General features: G+C 42.6%; 1 protein-coding gene across 1 annotated transcript in view; it reads left to right on the forward strand.

Moving 5' to 3' along the window:
* The first annotated feature begins 6,201 nt into the window (after positions 1 to 6,201).
* slc12a7b (solute carrier family 12 member 7b) overlaps positions 6,202 to 17,322 on the forward strand; it is a 59,855-nt gene continuing 48,734 nt past the window's right edge. Inside the window, exon 1 of the mRNA XM_080514968.1 lies at positions 6,202 to 6,552. Within this exon, the coding sequence (XP_080371094.1) occupies positions 6,240 to 6,552 (313 nt within the window). The 5' untranslated portion in view covers positions 6,202 to 6,239. The remainder of the gene's footprint in view (positions 6,553 to 17,322) is intronic.

Here is a 17,322-nt window from a genome sequence, read left to right on the forward strand (position 1 = left end):
TGTAATCTGGATTAGAGGACGGAGATGCTCTATAATCTGGATTAGAGGAGGAAGGTGCTCTATAATCTGGATTAGAGGACAGAGATGCTCTATAATCTGGATTAGAGGACGGAGATGCTCTATAATCTGGATTAGAGGACGAAGATGCTCTATAATCTGGATTAGAGGAGGAAGATGCTCTATAATGTGTGAATTTCTCTTGGAGATCATTAAAGTATTTATCTATCTATCTATCATAATGTGACGTTAGAGGAGGAAGATGCTCTATCATCTGGATTAGAGGAGGAAGATGCCCTATAATCTGGATGCTCGCTTCTCGTACATTAACAGACTCCTCAGACGTCAGCAACAATATCGTCATGGTAACCGACCATGTTCAGTGAGGTGAGCCTCCCCAGTGTTAATCTGCTCTCTTACATCACTGCTCTCTGACCGTACAGTACAGACTGTACTGCTGTTTTAACGGCAGACTGGAGCGCGGGGGGGCGGGGGGGGTAACACAATGACACAACAGTGGGGGACTCCCCCCACCCCCCCCCCCACCCTCCCCACCCCTACGTTTCACATTAAAAGCGTCCTTTCATGCTATAGCACTGACCCACATAACCCCGGAGCACGCACCACTAGCTTCAGTAATTCCCCGACACAGCTGAAGCCCCCCGGCCCTCGGAGGCTCGGCGAGGCTCCGCCCCCTCGGCACGCCGCCTGGCGTTTTCTTTTCAACTCCACTCAACTCTGCTGTCGCTCATTTTCTGAACTCGTACGGACTGGAGGTCTACGGATGAAGAGGTTCTGCTACGAAAGGGCCGATGATGCCAGTGTTGTTTCCTGGATGGATGGATGGATGGATGGATGGATGGATGGAGATAGGTGAGGTAGATGGGTGGAGAGCTCGGCATGTGAGGGAGGAGGTTGATAAGATACATGACGTATGACAGTTCAAAGTCATTCAGAGTGAAAAAAAGCCAGATCTTAAAAAAAATAAAAATACAAATAAAAGAGAATTCAAACCATGAGAACAGTCAGAAACATTGTGAAAGTGGTCGTCAATCTTTTTTTTTTTTTTAACAGTTGCAAACCGAGCTCTGGCCAAGACTGGCTGGACAAACGGGATGTTGACACACGACGCCTCTGGAATCTTCGGTTATTTTCACCGACGCAACATGTCAACAAACCCAAAATATAAACGCTGGAAACGCGTGTTTGTCCGAGTGAGGCGAGGAATTTCCTTCGGGAAGGTTTGGCTACGTCTTGGAGACGGACGTCCACAACTAGAACTGGATCCTACAGTGTTCAATTCTCATACTAGATAAAGATAAAACCCCGAGTAAATGCCGTTGTCCCTTCAAAACAAAAGACACATCTGGATCAGTGTCTGACGTCTGTAGAAAATGTTCAGTTCTGATGTTCCTGGCAGAAACAGGCGACTGTGGTTTGGTTCAATACGCCAAAACGATCAATACACAACCGCCGTCTTCAAATGGGAGATTCAACAACGCTGAGGGTTTTCTACAGAGTACCAATACGTGGATTTAGTGTTAAAAGCAGCTGTTTAGGCTCCAGTAGCTTGAGCGAAGGCGGAGATGAAGTGTGACCTCTGAAGGCTTGTGGCTGTGACGGTCTCAAAGGTCACATCTGTTCTGGCCCAGATTAACACAAGTAATCTGCATTTCACTGTGCCGGGATCATGATACACCCTGAACCGGGATGATGAGTTCAGGAGCCCGATGGTGAAACTGCCCACACACCACCGCCGGGAGGATTACTACTTCCTGTCAGCCTTTACTTCTGTTTGTGTCGTACCTTTCGTGGTTTCGCCCTGCTCCCCCACGACGACGCCCAACTCCGGTGGATCTCCGTTTCACAGTGGGGCTTCGAGCTTCGGACCGCTCCACCCACCGACTCAGCGACTCACCAACCCACCGACTCACCTACTCACCAACCCACCGACTCACCTACTCACCAACCCACCGACTCACCAACCCACCGACTCACCAACTCACCAACCCACCGACTCACCAACCCACCGACTCACCAACTCACCGACTCACCGACTCACCAACCCACCGACTCACCGACTCACCAACTCACCGACTCACCAACTCACCAACCCACCGACTCACCGACCCACCGACTCACCGACCCACCGACTCATCGACCCACCGACTCACCAACCCACCGTTCACCAACCCACCGACTCATCAACTCACCGACTCATCAACTCACCAACCCACCGACCCATCAACTCACCGACACACCGACCCACCAACCCACCAACCCACCGACTCATCAACTCACCGTCACACCTCCCGGCCAGCCGACTGGAGACGCTCCAGCTCACCGGTCAACATTGGTTAACGGGTGAAACACATCAGGGAGCATCAGGTGTCCTTCAAGGAGCCTGAAACCAGAGACACAACCAGAATCTCAGAAAGAACCAGGACTTCACTAACGTGGCACCTTTTCACTGACGGCAGCCCTGAAGCTTCGCCTGACTCATCAAGGCAGCAAGGCACTGTCACTCCAATGGGAGCAGGCTGGGGTTCAGGAATTCAACCCGCAACCTTCCGCTTGGGGGAGAACCGCTCTTCCGACGGAGCCATACCCCCCTTACAGGAAGCTGGCGTAGCTCGGTTGGTAGAGCGGTTTGTTTCCCAATCAGAAGGTTGTAGGTTCAATTCCCACCTCTGCCTGACAACTTACTGAAGTGTCCTTGGGCAAGGCACTGCTCCCATTGGAGAGACAGGCCCTAAAGCACATGTTGCTTCGTCTGTCTTCACGTCCTCCTTGTCTCATTTGGACCTTGCTTTCTGGCTGCCCTGCAGGCGTTTCTTACCTTTTGTCTTCATTCTCTTTTTTTTCCAATTGTTTAAAGTTTATTTTCTAACCATCACATGTTCTCCTCATATCAGATTTATCACAAATATCTTATATAATAACTTTTTATTGCTAATTCTAATTATCATAATTGGATGAGAGCGACTTGTCTGACTATACATAATTAACTTGTTTAAGTTTGTGAGGTTTTTTTGAGAAATGACACTTTTGCAAAGGGAAACCAGAAAACCTGAACGAGCTGCTGAGTCCACGTTTAAAAACGTACTTTTCTCCCACTAAAGCAGTCGACGAAGGCCTCGTGTTTCAAATCCCCACCCTTTTCCTTTGCTCGTTAAATGTGTGGACAAACTGTCCTTGAGTCGAGCAAACAGTTTGTCCAAGAGACGGTTGTTGAGGAAGGTCAGTTGGTCTCCACTTCACGCCAAAGCCTGCCGATAGAAATATGAGCCGTCGTCACAGGAAAACAGAGCCCACGTGTAAAAGTTGGTTTCAACGTGTTAACGAAAATCCGTCCCCGGACGCGACGTATGAAAACTTCCACGGAAAATCCGAGAGTCATTCCGTGCGGACGTATTAAAAGCATTTATTCTCGGCTGGAACATACCAAGCTTATTGTGGCGGGGTGTCGGCGCGTCACTACGTTTTAAATTAGAATGATCTATGGGAGGACAGGGGAAGTGAGGAGTGAGTGTTAATTGCCGCTCATTTTAAGACCTTTAAAGAAGCTTGTAATGAGTTTGGTGTGACGCGACAGAACATCTGCTCTGCCGTGACGGCGGCTCGTCACCAGATCACCAGTTTAACCTGGCTGCTTCACTATTCTGAAGCTTTTCAAGAAAAATAAAGAGTTTCAAAGAGCAAGCTCATTCAAGTTGGCATTAGTATCATTAGTGTCACTAGTTAAAATCACTAAACTGTTCATTTAAACCTCCTGTCACTAGTTAAAATCACTAAACTGTTAATTTAAACCTCCTGTCATTAGTTAAAATCACTAAACTGTTCATTTAAACCTCCTGTCACTAGTTAAAATCACTAAACTGTTAATTTAAACCTCCTGTCACTAGTTAAAATCACTAAACTGTTAATTTAAACCTCCTGTCATTAGTTAAAATCACTAAACTGTTCATTTAAACCTCCTGTCATTAGTTAAAATCACTAAACTGTTCATTTAAACCTCCTGTCATTAGTTAAAATCACTAAACTGTTCATTTAAACCTCCTGTCACTAGTTAAAATCACTAAACTGTTCATTTAAACCTCCTGCCACTAGTTAAAATCACTAAACTGTTCATTTAAACCTCCTGTCACTAGTTAAAATCACTAAACTGTTAATTTAAACCTCCTGTCATTAGTTAAAATCACTAAACTGTTCATTTAAACCTCATGTCACTAGTTAAAATCACTAAACTGTTCATTTAAACCTCCTGTCATTAGTTAAAATCACTAAACTGTTAATTTAAACCTCCTGTCATTAGTTAAAATCACTAAACTGTTCATTTAAACCTCCTGTCATTAGTTAAAATCACTAAACTGTTCATTTAAACCTCCTGTCATTAGTTAAAATCACTAAACTGTTCATTTAAACCTCCTGTCATTAGTTAAAATCACTAAACTGTTCATTTAAACCTCCTGTCACTAGTTAAAATCACTAAACTGTTCATTTAAACCTCCTGCCACTAGTTAAAATCACTAAACTGTTCATTTAAACCTCCTGTCATTAGTTAAAATCACTAAACTGTTCATTTAAACCTCCTGTCATTAGTTAAAATCACTAAACTGTTCATTTAAACCTCCTGTCATTAGTTAAAATCACTAAACTGTTCATTTAAACCTCCTGTCACTAGTTAAAATCACTAAACTGTTCATTTAAACCTCCTGCCACTAGTTAAAATCACTAAACTGTTCATTTAAACCTCCTGTCACTAGTTAAAATCACTAAACTGTTAATTTAAACCTCCTGTCATTAGTTAAAATCACTAAACTGTTCATTTAAACCTCATGTCACTAGTTAAAATCACTAAACTGTTCATTAAAACCTCCTGTCACTAGTTAAAATCACTAAATTGTTCATTTAAACCTCCTGTCACTAGTTAAAATCACTAAACTGTTCATTTAAACCTGCTGTCGTTAGTATAAATTAGTTTTTTTGTAATACTAAAACAGCTTGTGACACCCACATGTTAAAAAAAAATCACATTTTTAATTTTTACCCTGACAAAACAGTTGTTCTTCATTTTGGCATATCTTCCTCCTTCAGCTAAGAAGTCCCTGCTAATCAACCCAAAATACCCACAAATAGACTGACAACGATATTCATGTTTCTGACGGACTTGCCATTAGTAGTAACACTACAGTACACTCACTGTAATGTGACATTTGGTTCACTTTTGTTCAATAACTTTACCAATATTCAGAATATATGACACTATTTGATGACATATGTTGGCTTATGATAACATTTTGTGAACGTTTCATTTTGACTATTTTATTTTATCTTAATTTCCTGTCGGTAAAAGCGAAAATGCGAAATTGTAAAGTAGTGTGCCACATAGCTGATTTGTTTTTGTATGCTAACATGAAGAAATCTCTGAAAATGTTGCGTAAAAAGCCACGACGACTCAGAAACCTCTGGTTTCCTGTCAACATGTGACACTGTACATCCCGACTGGAGGGAAATACTGACATATATAATATATAAACATAAATACTGAGACGATTTTACCTTTAGCTGTCCGTTAGCACATTCATTTAGCCGCTCGAGCTCCGCCTCTTTGCCAACCGCGGGGAACTACTGCGCATGCGCACCATCGGTTTCTCTGACGTCATGACTCGCAGTCCGATGGAAGAGTATTTTACTGAAGAAAAATAATTCGGAGGCTAAAAAAGAAAAAAAACAACAACTTTTATGTGTCTTAGAAAAAAAGTCGAAAATCAAAGTCGAGGGTTGTTGTTTTTTAAAAAATATGATGTTGAAAGTATAAAAAGACAGTACTGCCACCGAAACGCATACTTCGGTCCTTGTATGTTTTATAACATCTGTGAACTGCCGGAAAAAAAATGCATAAATGTATTCACAAAATACTGTTTTTGTTCAATATAGTTCCAAACATCATGTTAATCATGTTGCGGAAGCGATTTTTCCGTCATATGATGACAAATGTGAAAAGTTGGTCGGCAGGTTCCAGCCCATCTGATTGGCCGTCTGACTTTGATTGACACCGCTCCTGGGGACTCTGGGCCAATGAGCGTGGAGCGGAGGCGGGGCCTCCGGGGGGGAGAGGGGGGGTGGGGGGGTGGTGTAATCAATCCCCTGATGGGAGCCGGAGGGGAGCCGCTGAGCCGGTAGACACGCCGCGGCGCTCCGCTTCGAAGAGCCGCAACTCCCGCTGAAGCACGCCGGGCATGGGGGAAAGGTTCGTGGTCGTCCCCGTGGACGGAGGAGGAGGAGGTGGAGGCAGAGGTGGAGGTGGAGGAGGAGGAGGAGGAGGTGGAGGACTCGGACGGGTCGCGGAAGTCGGGGAGCAGTCGGAGGGGCTCGAGCTTGACCCTGGAGGAGGAGGAGGAGGAGGAGGAGGAGGGGGAGCCGGCGGCGGGAGCCCCGCGGAGCAGGCGGCGGACCCCGGCCGCGACCCGGCGGAGGTCCCGGTGGTCGGACCTCAGGACCCGGACGCCGTGGTGCCCATCCTGGAGTACAACAGGGAGCCCATCAAGTACGGTGAGACGGTCTCTGTGCCCCACTTCTTCCCCGGGAGCCGATTAACCGATTAACCGATTAACTCGAGCTGTTATTAGTCAATTAACACCGGACAGTGAGATCCTCCACCCGAATCACTAAACGGTTAATTTAAACCTCCTGTCACTCGTTAAAATCACTAAACTGTTAATTTAAACCTCCTGTCATTAGTTCAAATCACTAAACTGTTAATTTAAACCCCCTGTCATTAGTTAAAATCACTAAACTGTTAATTTAAACCCCCTGTCATTAGTTAAAATCACTAAACTGTTAATTTAAACCCCCTGTCATTAGTTAAAATCACTAAACTGTTAATTTAAACCCCCTGTCATTAGTTAAAATCACTAAACTGTTAATTTAAACCTCCTGTCACTAGTTAAAATCACTAAACTGTTATTTTAAACCTCCTGTCACTCGTTAAAATCACTAAACTGTTAATTTAAACCTCCTGTCATTAGTATAAAATCACTAAACTGTTAATTTAAACCTCCTGTCATTAGTTAAAATCACTAAACTGTTATTTTAAACCTCCTGTCACTCGTTAAAATCACTAAACTGTTAATTTAAACCTCCTGTCATTAGTATAAAATCACTAAACTGTTCATTTAAACCTCCTGTCACTCGTTAAAACCACTAAACTGTTCATTTAAACCTCCTGTCACTAGTTAAAATCACTAAACTGTTAATTTAAACCTCATGTCACTCGTTAAAATCACTAAACGGTTCATTTAAACCTCCTGTCACTCGTTAAAATCACTAAACTGTTAATTTAAACCTCCTGTCATTAGTTAAAATCACTAAACTGTTAATTTAAACCTCCTGTCACTAGTTAAAATCACTAAACTGTTATTTTAAACCTCCTGTCACTCGTTAAAATCACTAAACTGTTCATTTAAACCTCCTGTCATTAGTTAAAATCACTAAACTGTTATTTTAAACCTCCTGTCACTAGTTAAAATCACTAAACGGTTAATTTAAACCTCCTGTCACTAGTTAAAATCACTAAACGGTTCATTTAAACCTCCTGTCACTCGTTAAAATCACTAAACTGTTAATTTAAACCTCCTGTCATTAGTTAAAATCACTAAACTGTTAATTTAAACCTGTCACTAGTTAAAATCACTAAACGGTTAATTTAAACCTCCTGTCACTCGTTAAAATCACTAAACTGTTAATTTAAACCTCCTGTCATTAGTTAAAATCACTAAACTGTTAATTTAAACCTCCTGTCACTAGTTAAAATCACTAAACTGTTAATTTAAACCTCCTGTCACTCGTTAAAATCACTAAACTGTTAATTTAAACCTCCTGTCACTCGTTAAAATCACTAAACTGTTATTTTAAACCTCCTGTCACTCGTTAAAATCACTAAACTGTTCATTTAAACCTCCTGTCACTAGTTAAAACCACTAAACTGTTCATTTAAACCTCCTGTCACTAGTTAAAATCACTAAACTGTTAATTTAAACCTCATGTCACTCGTTAAAATCACTAAACTGTTAATTTAAACCTCCTGTCATTAGTTAAAATCACTAAACTGTTAATTTAAACCTCCTGTCATTAGTTCAAATCACTAAACTGTTAATTTAAACCTCCTGTCATTAGTTAAAATCACTAAACTGTTAATTTAAACCTCCTGTCATTAGTTAAAATCACTAAACTGTTAATTTAAACCTCCTGTCATTAGTTAAAATCACTAAACTGTTAATTTAAACCTCCTGTCATTAGTTAAAATCACTAAACTGTTCATTTAAACCTCCTGTCATTAGTTCAAATCACTAAACTGTTAATTTAAACCTCCTGTCATTAGTTAAAATCACTAAACTGTTAATTTAAACCTCCTGTCATTAGTTAAAATCACTAAACTGTTCATTTAAACCTCCTGTCATTAGTTAAAATCACTAAACTGTTCATTTAAACCTCCTGTCATTAGTTAAAATCACTAAACTGTTAATTTGAACATCCTGTCACTCGTTAAAATCACTCAACTGTTAATTTGAACATCCTGTCATGAGTTAAAATCACTAAACTGTTAATTTAAACCTCCTGTCATTAGTTAAAATCACTAAACTGTTAATTTGAACATCCTGTCACTCGTTAAAATCACTCAACTGTTAATTTGAACATCCTGTCATGAGTTAAAATCACTAAACTGTTAATTTAAACCTCCTGTCATTAGTTAAAATCACTAAACTGTTAATTTGAACATCCTGTCACGAGTTAAAATCACTAAACTGTTAATTTGAACATCCTGTCATGAGTTAAAATCACTAAACTGTTAATTTAAACCTCCTGTCATGAGTTAAAATCACTAAACTGTTAATTTAAACCTCCTGTCACTAGTTAAAATCACTAAACTGTTAATTTAAACCACCTGTCACGAGCTAAAATCACTAAACTGTTAATTTGAACATCCTGTCACTAGTTAAAATCACTAAACTGTTAATTTAAACCTCATTAGTTAAAATCACTGGTTTAGGTATTTAGGTAATTATCATGGTATTTATTGTATTATTTACCAGGTTATCCAACACTGTTTATCAAAACATAACCATACTGAACATAATATTCATCATGGTATTAAAGTAATATTAATCACGATATTTAACATAATATTCATGGTATTTAAAATGTTTATCATGACGTATATCACAAAATATACCACAATATCTATCCCCAGTATTCAGCGCACATGTATCATAGTATTTAGTATAGTATACGATATTTGGAAATTTAAATAATTAACATTTAATCCAAATTATTGTGAGATATTACAAGATTATGATTAAAACATTTCTATTTTATTTTACAAACACACTCAAGATAGACCTGAGATCAATCCTCAGATTTCGCATTTGAAAGTAAAAAGAACTTGCCAGAATGAGTTAATTTAAAGTTCTGAACCGTCGTTCTGCATCACATTTTCTTGTTTCAGTAAAAAGTCTTTCCAGCTGCTGCAGGTTGATCAATTCCTCTCTGTGTTTTCTGTTGTTTCAATTGTTTGTCCACGAAGACGGTTGGAGTTTAATAACGACTGATTGTGGCTGAAGGTCACAGTCGTCCTTCAGGAAGGTGACGAGTTGACGAGTCGCCGGTCTGGTTCTGATCCAGTTCAGCGGTTCTGGATCCAGTTCGGCTCTGGATCCAGTTCAGCGGTTCTGGATCCAGTACTGGATCCAGTTCAGCACCTCTGGATCCAGAACTGGATCCAGTTTAGCGGCTCTGGATCCAGTTGAGCAGCTCTGGATCCAGAACAGCGGCTCTGGATCCAGTTCAGCGGTTCTGGATCCAGTACTGGATCCAGTTCAACGGCTCTGGATCCAGAACAACGGCTCTGGATCCAGAACAGCTGCTCTGGATTCAGTTCGGCTCTGGATCCACTGCAGCAGCTCTGGATCCAGTTCGGCTCTGGATCCAGTTCAGGTCTGAACAGGTGTTCCAGTGTCGCGGCTGAAGCGTGTGATGAAAGTTCAGGTTCGTGTTGGGCGCTCCGCGGGGACGCTAGTTACTAAGACACGTTGGAGCTGATGCACAACAAGCCCCCCCCCCCCCCCCCCCAACCCCTCCACCTCCACCTTCACTTACTGGCAAACACAATGTTCCCATAGCAACAAGTCGGCTGGAATAATCATGTCCTAATCTGTCCACGCTGGTCGCCGGCGGCTGCAGCATGTTGCGGCCTAGCAGGAGCCGCTGGGGGTTTTCTGGAGGGACGGCGGGGGACGGCGAGGGACGGCGAGGGACGGCGGGGGACGGCGGGGCCGTCCCGCGTCGGGGGTGAAGGGGGAATTTTAACGAGGTCCCGCCGGCGGAGTTGCAGGGTTGCTATTGACACAAAGCGCAGCGGCGTGTTATTTTAGGTTCCGGCAAAAAAAAAAAAAAAAATGTCCGGCCCTGGCCCGGCGCCAGGACGAGACGCCCCCCCCCCCCCCCCACCCCCCTTCAAAGCCGGCGATGCTGATTTAGAGGAGCGTGGGCCGTCGACGCCAAGCAGCCGGATCATGACCTGGAGCCCGTGTTTGACGTGTATTTTCAGAATAAATGTGGAAGGACTCGTTCAGGCCTGGGGACCAGGACGGGGTTTTGAAGTGCAGAACTCTGGTGGCGTTTTGGGTGTTTGGTTCTACGACTACGGTTCTCTGACTCACAGGAAGTGCTCGGTTTTGAAGGACGGCTCCACAGGAAGTACGCTCCGGTGCCACGTCGCCGTGGAGACGACGGAAAACGACACTCTCTGGAAACTGTGGCTGCGGTAACCTGCAGTTCTGCACATGCTCAGTAGAGACGGTCAGAACAAAGTTTCCCTCCTGGAGTCACGACTCCCCGTCCTTATTCTCCTGGACTTGGTACTTTTATTTTGACAGTCACTGTATTAATCTTATTTGGTACTTTTATTTTGATAGTCACCATAATAACAATCCAACTTGGTGGTTTTATTTTGACAGTCATCATAATAATCCAACTTAGTAGTTTTATTTTGACAGTCACTGTAATAACAATCCAACTTGGTACTTTTATTTTGACAGTCATGTAACAACAATCCAACTTGGTGGTTTTATTTTGACAGTCCCGGTAACAAAAATCCAACTTGGTGGTTTTATTTTGACAGTCACGTAATAACAATCCGACTTGGTAGTTTTATTTTGACAGTCACTGTAATTACAATCCAACTTGGTAGTTTTACTTTGACAGTCACCGTAATAACAATCCAACTTGGTACTTTTATTTTGACAGTCACCACAATAACCATCCAACTTGTTGCTTTTATTTTGACAGTCACCATAATAACAATCCAACTTGGTAGTTTTATTTTGACAGTCACTGTAGTAACAGTCCAACTCCAACAATTGAACTCTGGGGTTTAATTAGAGTAAAGGAGGTTTTATTTCAGGAGACTCTACTTGATCAGACAGGAAGTGTGAAAGTAAAGTTCTGTTTTCTTCTCAAGTTGTTTGAGAGACGATGAAGTAATGAAGTAATGAAGTAAAGAGGAGGAAGTGAAGAAATCACCGCTGGGCCGAGGAGCTGCAACAGCAAACACTTTACACACAGTACAAGTTTTATTATTATCTTATTTTATTATTCTGTTCTGTTCTATTCTATCATTTTCTGTTTTATTCTATCATTTTCTGTTCTATTCTATCATTTTCTGTTCTATTCTATCATTTTCTGTTTTATTCTATCATTTTCTGTTTTATTCTATCATTTTCTGTTCTATTCTATCATTTTCTGTTCTATTCTATCATTTTCTGTTCTATTCTATCATTTTCTGTTCTGTTCTATCATTTTCTGTTCTATTCTATCATTTTCTGTTCTATCATTTTCTGTTCTATCATTTTCTGTTCTATCATTTTCTGTTCTATTCTATCATTTTCTGTTCTATCATTTTCTGTTCTATCATTTTCTGTTCTATCATTTTCTGTTCTATTCTATCATTTTCTGTTCTATTCTAGTCTATTAGTAAAAATGCAACACTTTTGTTGTGATTTGGTCCGTTACCATGACAACTGCACCCAGAACCTCTGAAACGCAACTTTTTGAAAACAGTTCCCAAGGCGGAGCTTTAAAAAAAAAAAAAAGGTCTCTTTGACTGTGAGACGTCTGAACGGGGGAGGGGCCTGGTACCTGGTCACCAAACACACGAACGGCACCAACTAGTGCATCAACCATCCCCCCCCCCCCCCCCCCCCCCAGATACTCTGATTACATCACGGCTGATGTGGTGGAGGAACCAGATTACAACTGGATTTATGAGGGATTAAGATCAGAGTGTTTTTAAAAGGTGTCGGATTTAAACCCAATGGTGTGTGTGTGTGTGTGTGTGTGTGTGTGTGTGTGTGTGTGTGTGTGTGTGTGTGTGTGTGTGTGTGTGTGTGTGTGTGTGTGTGTGTGTGTGTGTGTCAGGCCGTCGTTCGTTGGCCGACAGGAAGTCGTGACGTCACTCCGACTGACCCCCTCCTGCCGTGAAGAAACTTTAACCCCCCCAACAGAAATAACCACCAAACTACCGTGGAGACGAGGCCAGGGGGGGGGGGGGGCCAGTGCTACGAGTCTGTGGTTCAATTCCTGCCTGGCCCAGTTCTCAGCAGGGGGTCGCCCTGGTCTGATGCATTCAGCTGGACAGTTTTGGGACTGTCAAAATAAAACTGCCAAGTTGGATTGTTGTTATGGTGACTGTCAAAATAAAACCACCAAGTTGTGTGGTTGTTATGGTGACTGTCAAAATCAAACCACCACATTGGATTGTTGTTATGGTGACTGTCAAAGTAAAACCACCAAGTTGGATTGTTGTTATGGTATCTGTCAAAATAAAACCACCACGTTGGGTTGTTATGGTGACTGTCAAAATAAAGCCACCAAGTTGGATTGTTGTCACGGTGACTGTCAAAATAAAACTACAACATTGGATTGTGTTTATGGTGACTGTCAAAATAAAACCACCACGTTGGATTGTTGTCACGGTGACTGTCAAAATAAAACCACCACGTTGGATTGTTATGGTGACTGTCAAAATAAAACCACCAAGTTGTGTGGTTGTTATGGTGACTGTCAAAATAAAACCACCAAGTTGGATTGTTGTTATGGTGACTGTCAAAATAAAACCACCAAGTTGGATTGTTGTTATGGTGACTGTCAAAATAAAGCCACCAAGTTGGATTGTTGTCACGGTGACTGTCAAAATAAAACTACAACATTGGATTGTGTTTATGGTGACTGTCAAAATAAAACCACCAAGTTGTGTGGTTATGGTGACTGTCAAAATAAAACCACCAAGTTGGATTGTTATTACAGTGACTGTCAAAATAAAACCACCACGTTGGATTGTTGTTATGGTGACTGTCAAAATAAAACCACCAAGTTGGATTGTTGTTATGGTGACTGTCAAAATAAAACCACCAAGTTGGATTGTTGTTATAGTGACTGTCAAAAATAAAACCAAGTTGGATTGTTATTACAGCGACTGTCAAAATAAAACCACCACATTGGATTGTTATGGTGACTGTCAAAATAAAACCAAGTTGGATTGTTGTTATGGTGACTGTCAAAATAAAACCACCACGTTGGATTGTTATGGTGACTGTCAAAATAAAACCACCAAGTTGGATTGTTGTTATAGTAGGTATTGTTTGTTTCTACTTCAAGATGTAAGTGTTTTTTAAAACGTGATCAGAAATATAATTGATGGTATTTAAGTTATTTCTTCTTCATATTAATGTTGCAGTGAATCAGAAGCGAGGATCCAGAGTCTCCCGCCGCGCAGCGTTGGGTGTGCATGCCGCCGTGTGCATGCCGCCGTGTGCATGCCGCAGCGTTCATGCCGCAGCGTTCGGTCTGCATGCCGCAGCGCGTAGCATTCGTGTTTCAAAAGGCACGTCGCTCTCGGGTGTCATGTGACGCCCCGCGTGTCTCTATTTGTATCCTAGCACTCGGCACATGGACACCAACTGGGCCCCCGCGTCCGCTACGTCTGCTACGTCCGCCGCCGCGGCTCCCCGTTCACACGCTACGCTGGCGAGGACGGCGGGGGTGCTCCCGGTACGGACCACGGTTCAGTGTTGAGCGGCCGCCGTCCGTTTTTAAAAATAAGCGCGGCTGCAGTCGTCACCTCCGCCGGCCTCGCAGCTCGAAGCTTTGTGTCGTTAAAAAGACCGAAACACGTTAGCGTAGCGTCGTAGCCTCCCGGAGAATTCTTTGATCACTTTGTGATCAAAGTGTTTGTTTGTTTCAGAGGAAGGAGACCTTGACTTCCCTGAACGGCCCCATACGTGAACATTATTACTATTATTATTATCATTTTACAGTCGGGCTGCTCACCGTATCCAGTTTTAATACTGATGACAGTTTTGGCTTTAATGAAGGAGAAACGATGTGCTGCGCAAGCTACTTAGCGCCAAGTTGCTACTTTTAAGTTTCCCAAAAAACATTTGAATGTTTGGTTTCCTGCTCGCCGCTGATATACTTAATATAAACTGACATATATTGATGACGATGACAACGGCGTGTGGTTTAGGTTCAGTGTCATTTTAAAGCCATGCTAACGGCGGCTACTAGCATTAAAGCAAAGCAGCAATGATTCATTACTGGAGTTTATATAAAAACATCTAAACTTATTTATTTCTTGTTTTCAAAAGATTGAGTGCAGTACAAGTTTATTTTTTTACTACGTCACGATATTTTAAAATATTTAACGGAGTCTTTTTTTTAAACATGTTGAATAAATGCTCTTCCAAAATAAGACATAGTCCTGATTTCAATATTACCCAAAATAATCCTGATTATGATTTTTTTTTTTCATAATGGAGCAGCAGTATCAGTAAAAATGATTATTATACAGGTAGTATCAGTAAAAATGATTATTATACAGGTAGTATCAGTAAAGAGGAGTATTATACAGGCAGTATCAGTAACAGTGAGTATTATACAGGCAGTATCAGTAAAGAGGAGTATTATACAGGCAGTATCAGTAGTAATGATTATTATACAGGCAGTATCAGTAAAGAGGCGTATTATACAGGTAGTATCAGTAAAGAGGAGTATTATACAGGTAGTATCAGTAAAGAGGAGTATTATACAGGTAGTATCAGTAAAGAGGAGTATTATACAGGTAGTATCAGTAAAGAGGAGTATTATACAGGTAGTATCAGTAAAGAGGAGTATTATACAGGTAGTATCAGTAGAGAGGAGTATTATACAGGTAGTATCAGTAGAGAGGAGTATTATACAGGCAGTATCAGTAGAGAGGAGTATTATACAGGCAGTATCAGTAAAGAGGAGTATTATACAGGCAGTATCAGTAAAGAGGAGTGATATACAGGTAGTATCAGTAAAGAGGAGTATTATACAGGTAGTATCAGTAAAGAGGAGTATTATACAGGTAGTATCAGTAAAGAGGAGTATTATACAGGTAGTATCAGTAAAGAGGAGTATTATACAGGCAGTATCAGTAGAGATGAGTATTATACAGGCAGTATCAGTAAAGAGGAGTATTATACAGGCAGTACGGTGTCCGACCGTCCAGAAGAGTACTTTGTACTGTAAGTTGACTGAAGGGAAGCGTGAGTTTCTCCCACGGTAACGACCTCCATTCCTCAGACGCCTCAGCTGTTATTGTTTCCACGTCAACGCGGACAAACGCTTCACAGCTTTGCGCTGCAACAGCTGGTTTAGAAAATAAACCCCCCCGGAGACGGTCCAGCGGGGGAAACATGGGTTTATATATCATGAGTGGAATCCACACTTCAGGATGGGTTTGGGTTTTTTTTGTCGACTCTGCAGTTCAGCTTGTTTCCCTGACAGAGTGACGTCTGGTTCTTTTTTTTTTTTAAAGATCCTTCTTTAATCACGTTTCCATGACCGCATGCATCGTTGTACCTTTTCTGGAAAGCTTAGCTTTTCACACGCCGCCGTTCTGAAAACGACGTCGGCGCGGACAAAACGAGACGAGACCTGCAGCCCGGAGGCTTCATGCGGACTGATCACGGTCCTGATCGGGATACACGTCATAGAAACACAACGCCTTGTTCCCACACGGGCTTTTCTGCTTTTGGAAGTGGCCGTCACTGGTTTTTCCAGCGCCGTGAGTCATCGTGACCCTGCTGAGGCTGTCCTGTCCAATCAGAGCGGAGCAGGACCTCAGGACTTGAGGACCTGAGGACCAGGACCTGAGGACCTGAGGTGGTGTAGAATCACCCCCAACCTCATGTTCGTCTGCTCGACGTGGTTTAATGTCGCGGCGGCTTGAGGAGGCCGGGTGTCAGAAAAGTGTCGGCGTGAAGATCATGTTCTGTCCGTCTCTGAATGAAGAGCCGGAGATAATCCCCCCCCCCCCCCCCCTCTCCATCCACCCCCACCCCCTCCCCCGGTGGTTCGTCACCCTGCTCGTGACCGACTGACGCTACAAAGAGGAAGTGGTCCGACATGTGGTTTTTGTTGCTAAATCCACCCGCTGGAACGTCGGCGCAGTTCGACGCTTTACTGACGCGTCAAGAAGAGTCAAGACGACAATCCACGTCTGTCCCTCGTGTCCAGATGTGAGCGTTGGTCGTCGTGGTTCCAACAGCTGCTGTCCCGGGACCTTCTGGGGGGGTTTTAGCACACCGTTAGCATTCCCGACCTTCTCGGCGTCATTTTCCGTGACCTGTCGGTCAAACACAGTCGTCAGGGAGGCTTTGTGTTGTTAAACAGCGACTTCTAGTGGTCACAGATGGTATGGCTGTCTGTTTTCAGACACTTCTCGTGATGAGGTACATCCCCAGACAAACCACGAACAATTTAGCATTCGCTAGCAGCGACATATTTAGCTGATATTTAGTGAGCGGCTACATGCTTCGCTTGTGGCTACATGTTTAGCTTGTGGCTACATGTTTAGCTGGTATTTAGCGGGTAGCTACATGCTTAGTTTGTCGCTACATGTTTAGCTTGTGGCTACATGTTTAGCTGGTCTTTAGCGGGTAGCTACATGCTTAGCTTGTGGCTACATGTTTAGCTGGTATTTAGCGGGCGGCTACATGCTTAGCTTGTGGCTACGTGTTTAGCTTGTATTTAGCAGGTGGCAATGTTTAGCTAGCAGCTACATGTTTGGCTGGTATTTAGCGGACGGCTACATGTGTAGCTGGAATTTAGCGGGCGGCTACATGTTTAGCTTGTGACTATGTTTAGCGGGCGGCTACATGTTTAGCTGGTATTCAGCGGGTGGCTACGTGTTTAGCTGGTATTTCGCGGGCGGCTACGTGTTTAGCTTGTGACTATGTT

This window comes from Blennius ocellaris (genome assembly GCF_963422515.1).
Source record: "Blennius ocellaris genome assembly, chromosome: 19".
Classification (NCBI taxonomy): Eukaryota; Metazoa; Chordata; class Actinopteri; order Blenniiformes; family Blenniidae; genus Blennius; species Blennius ocellaris.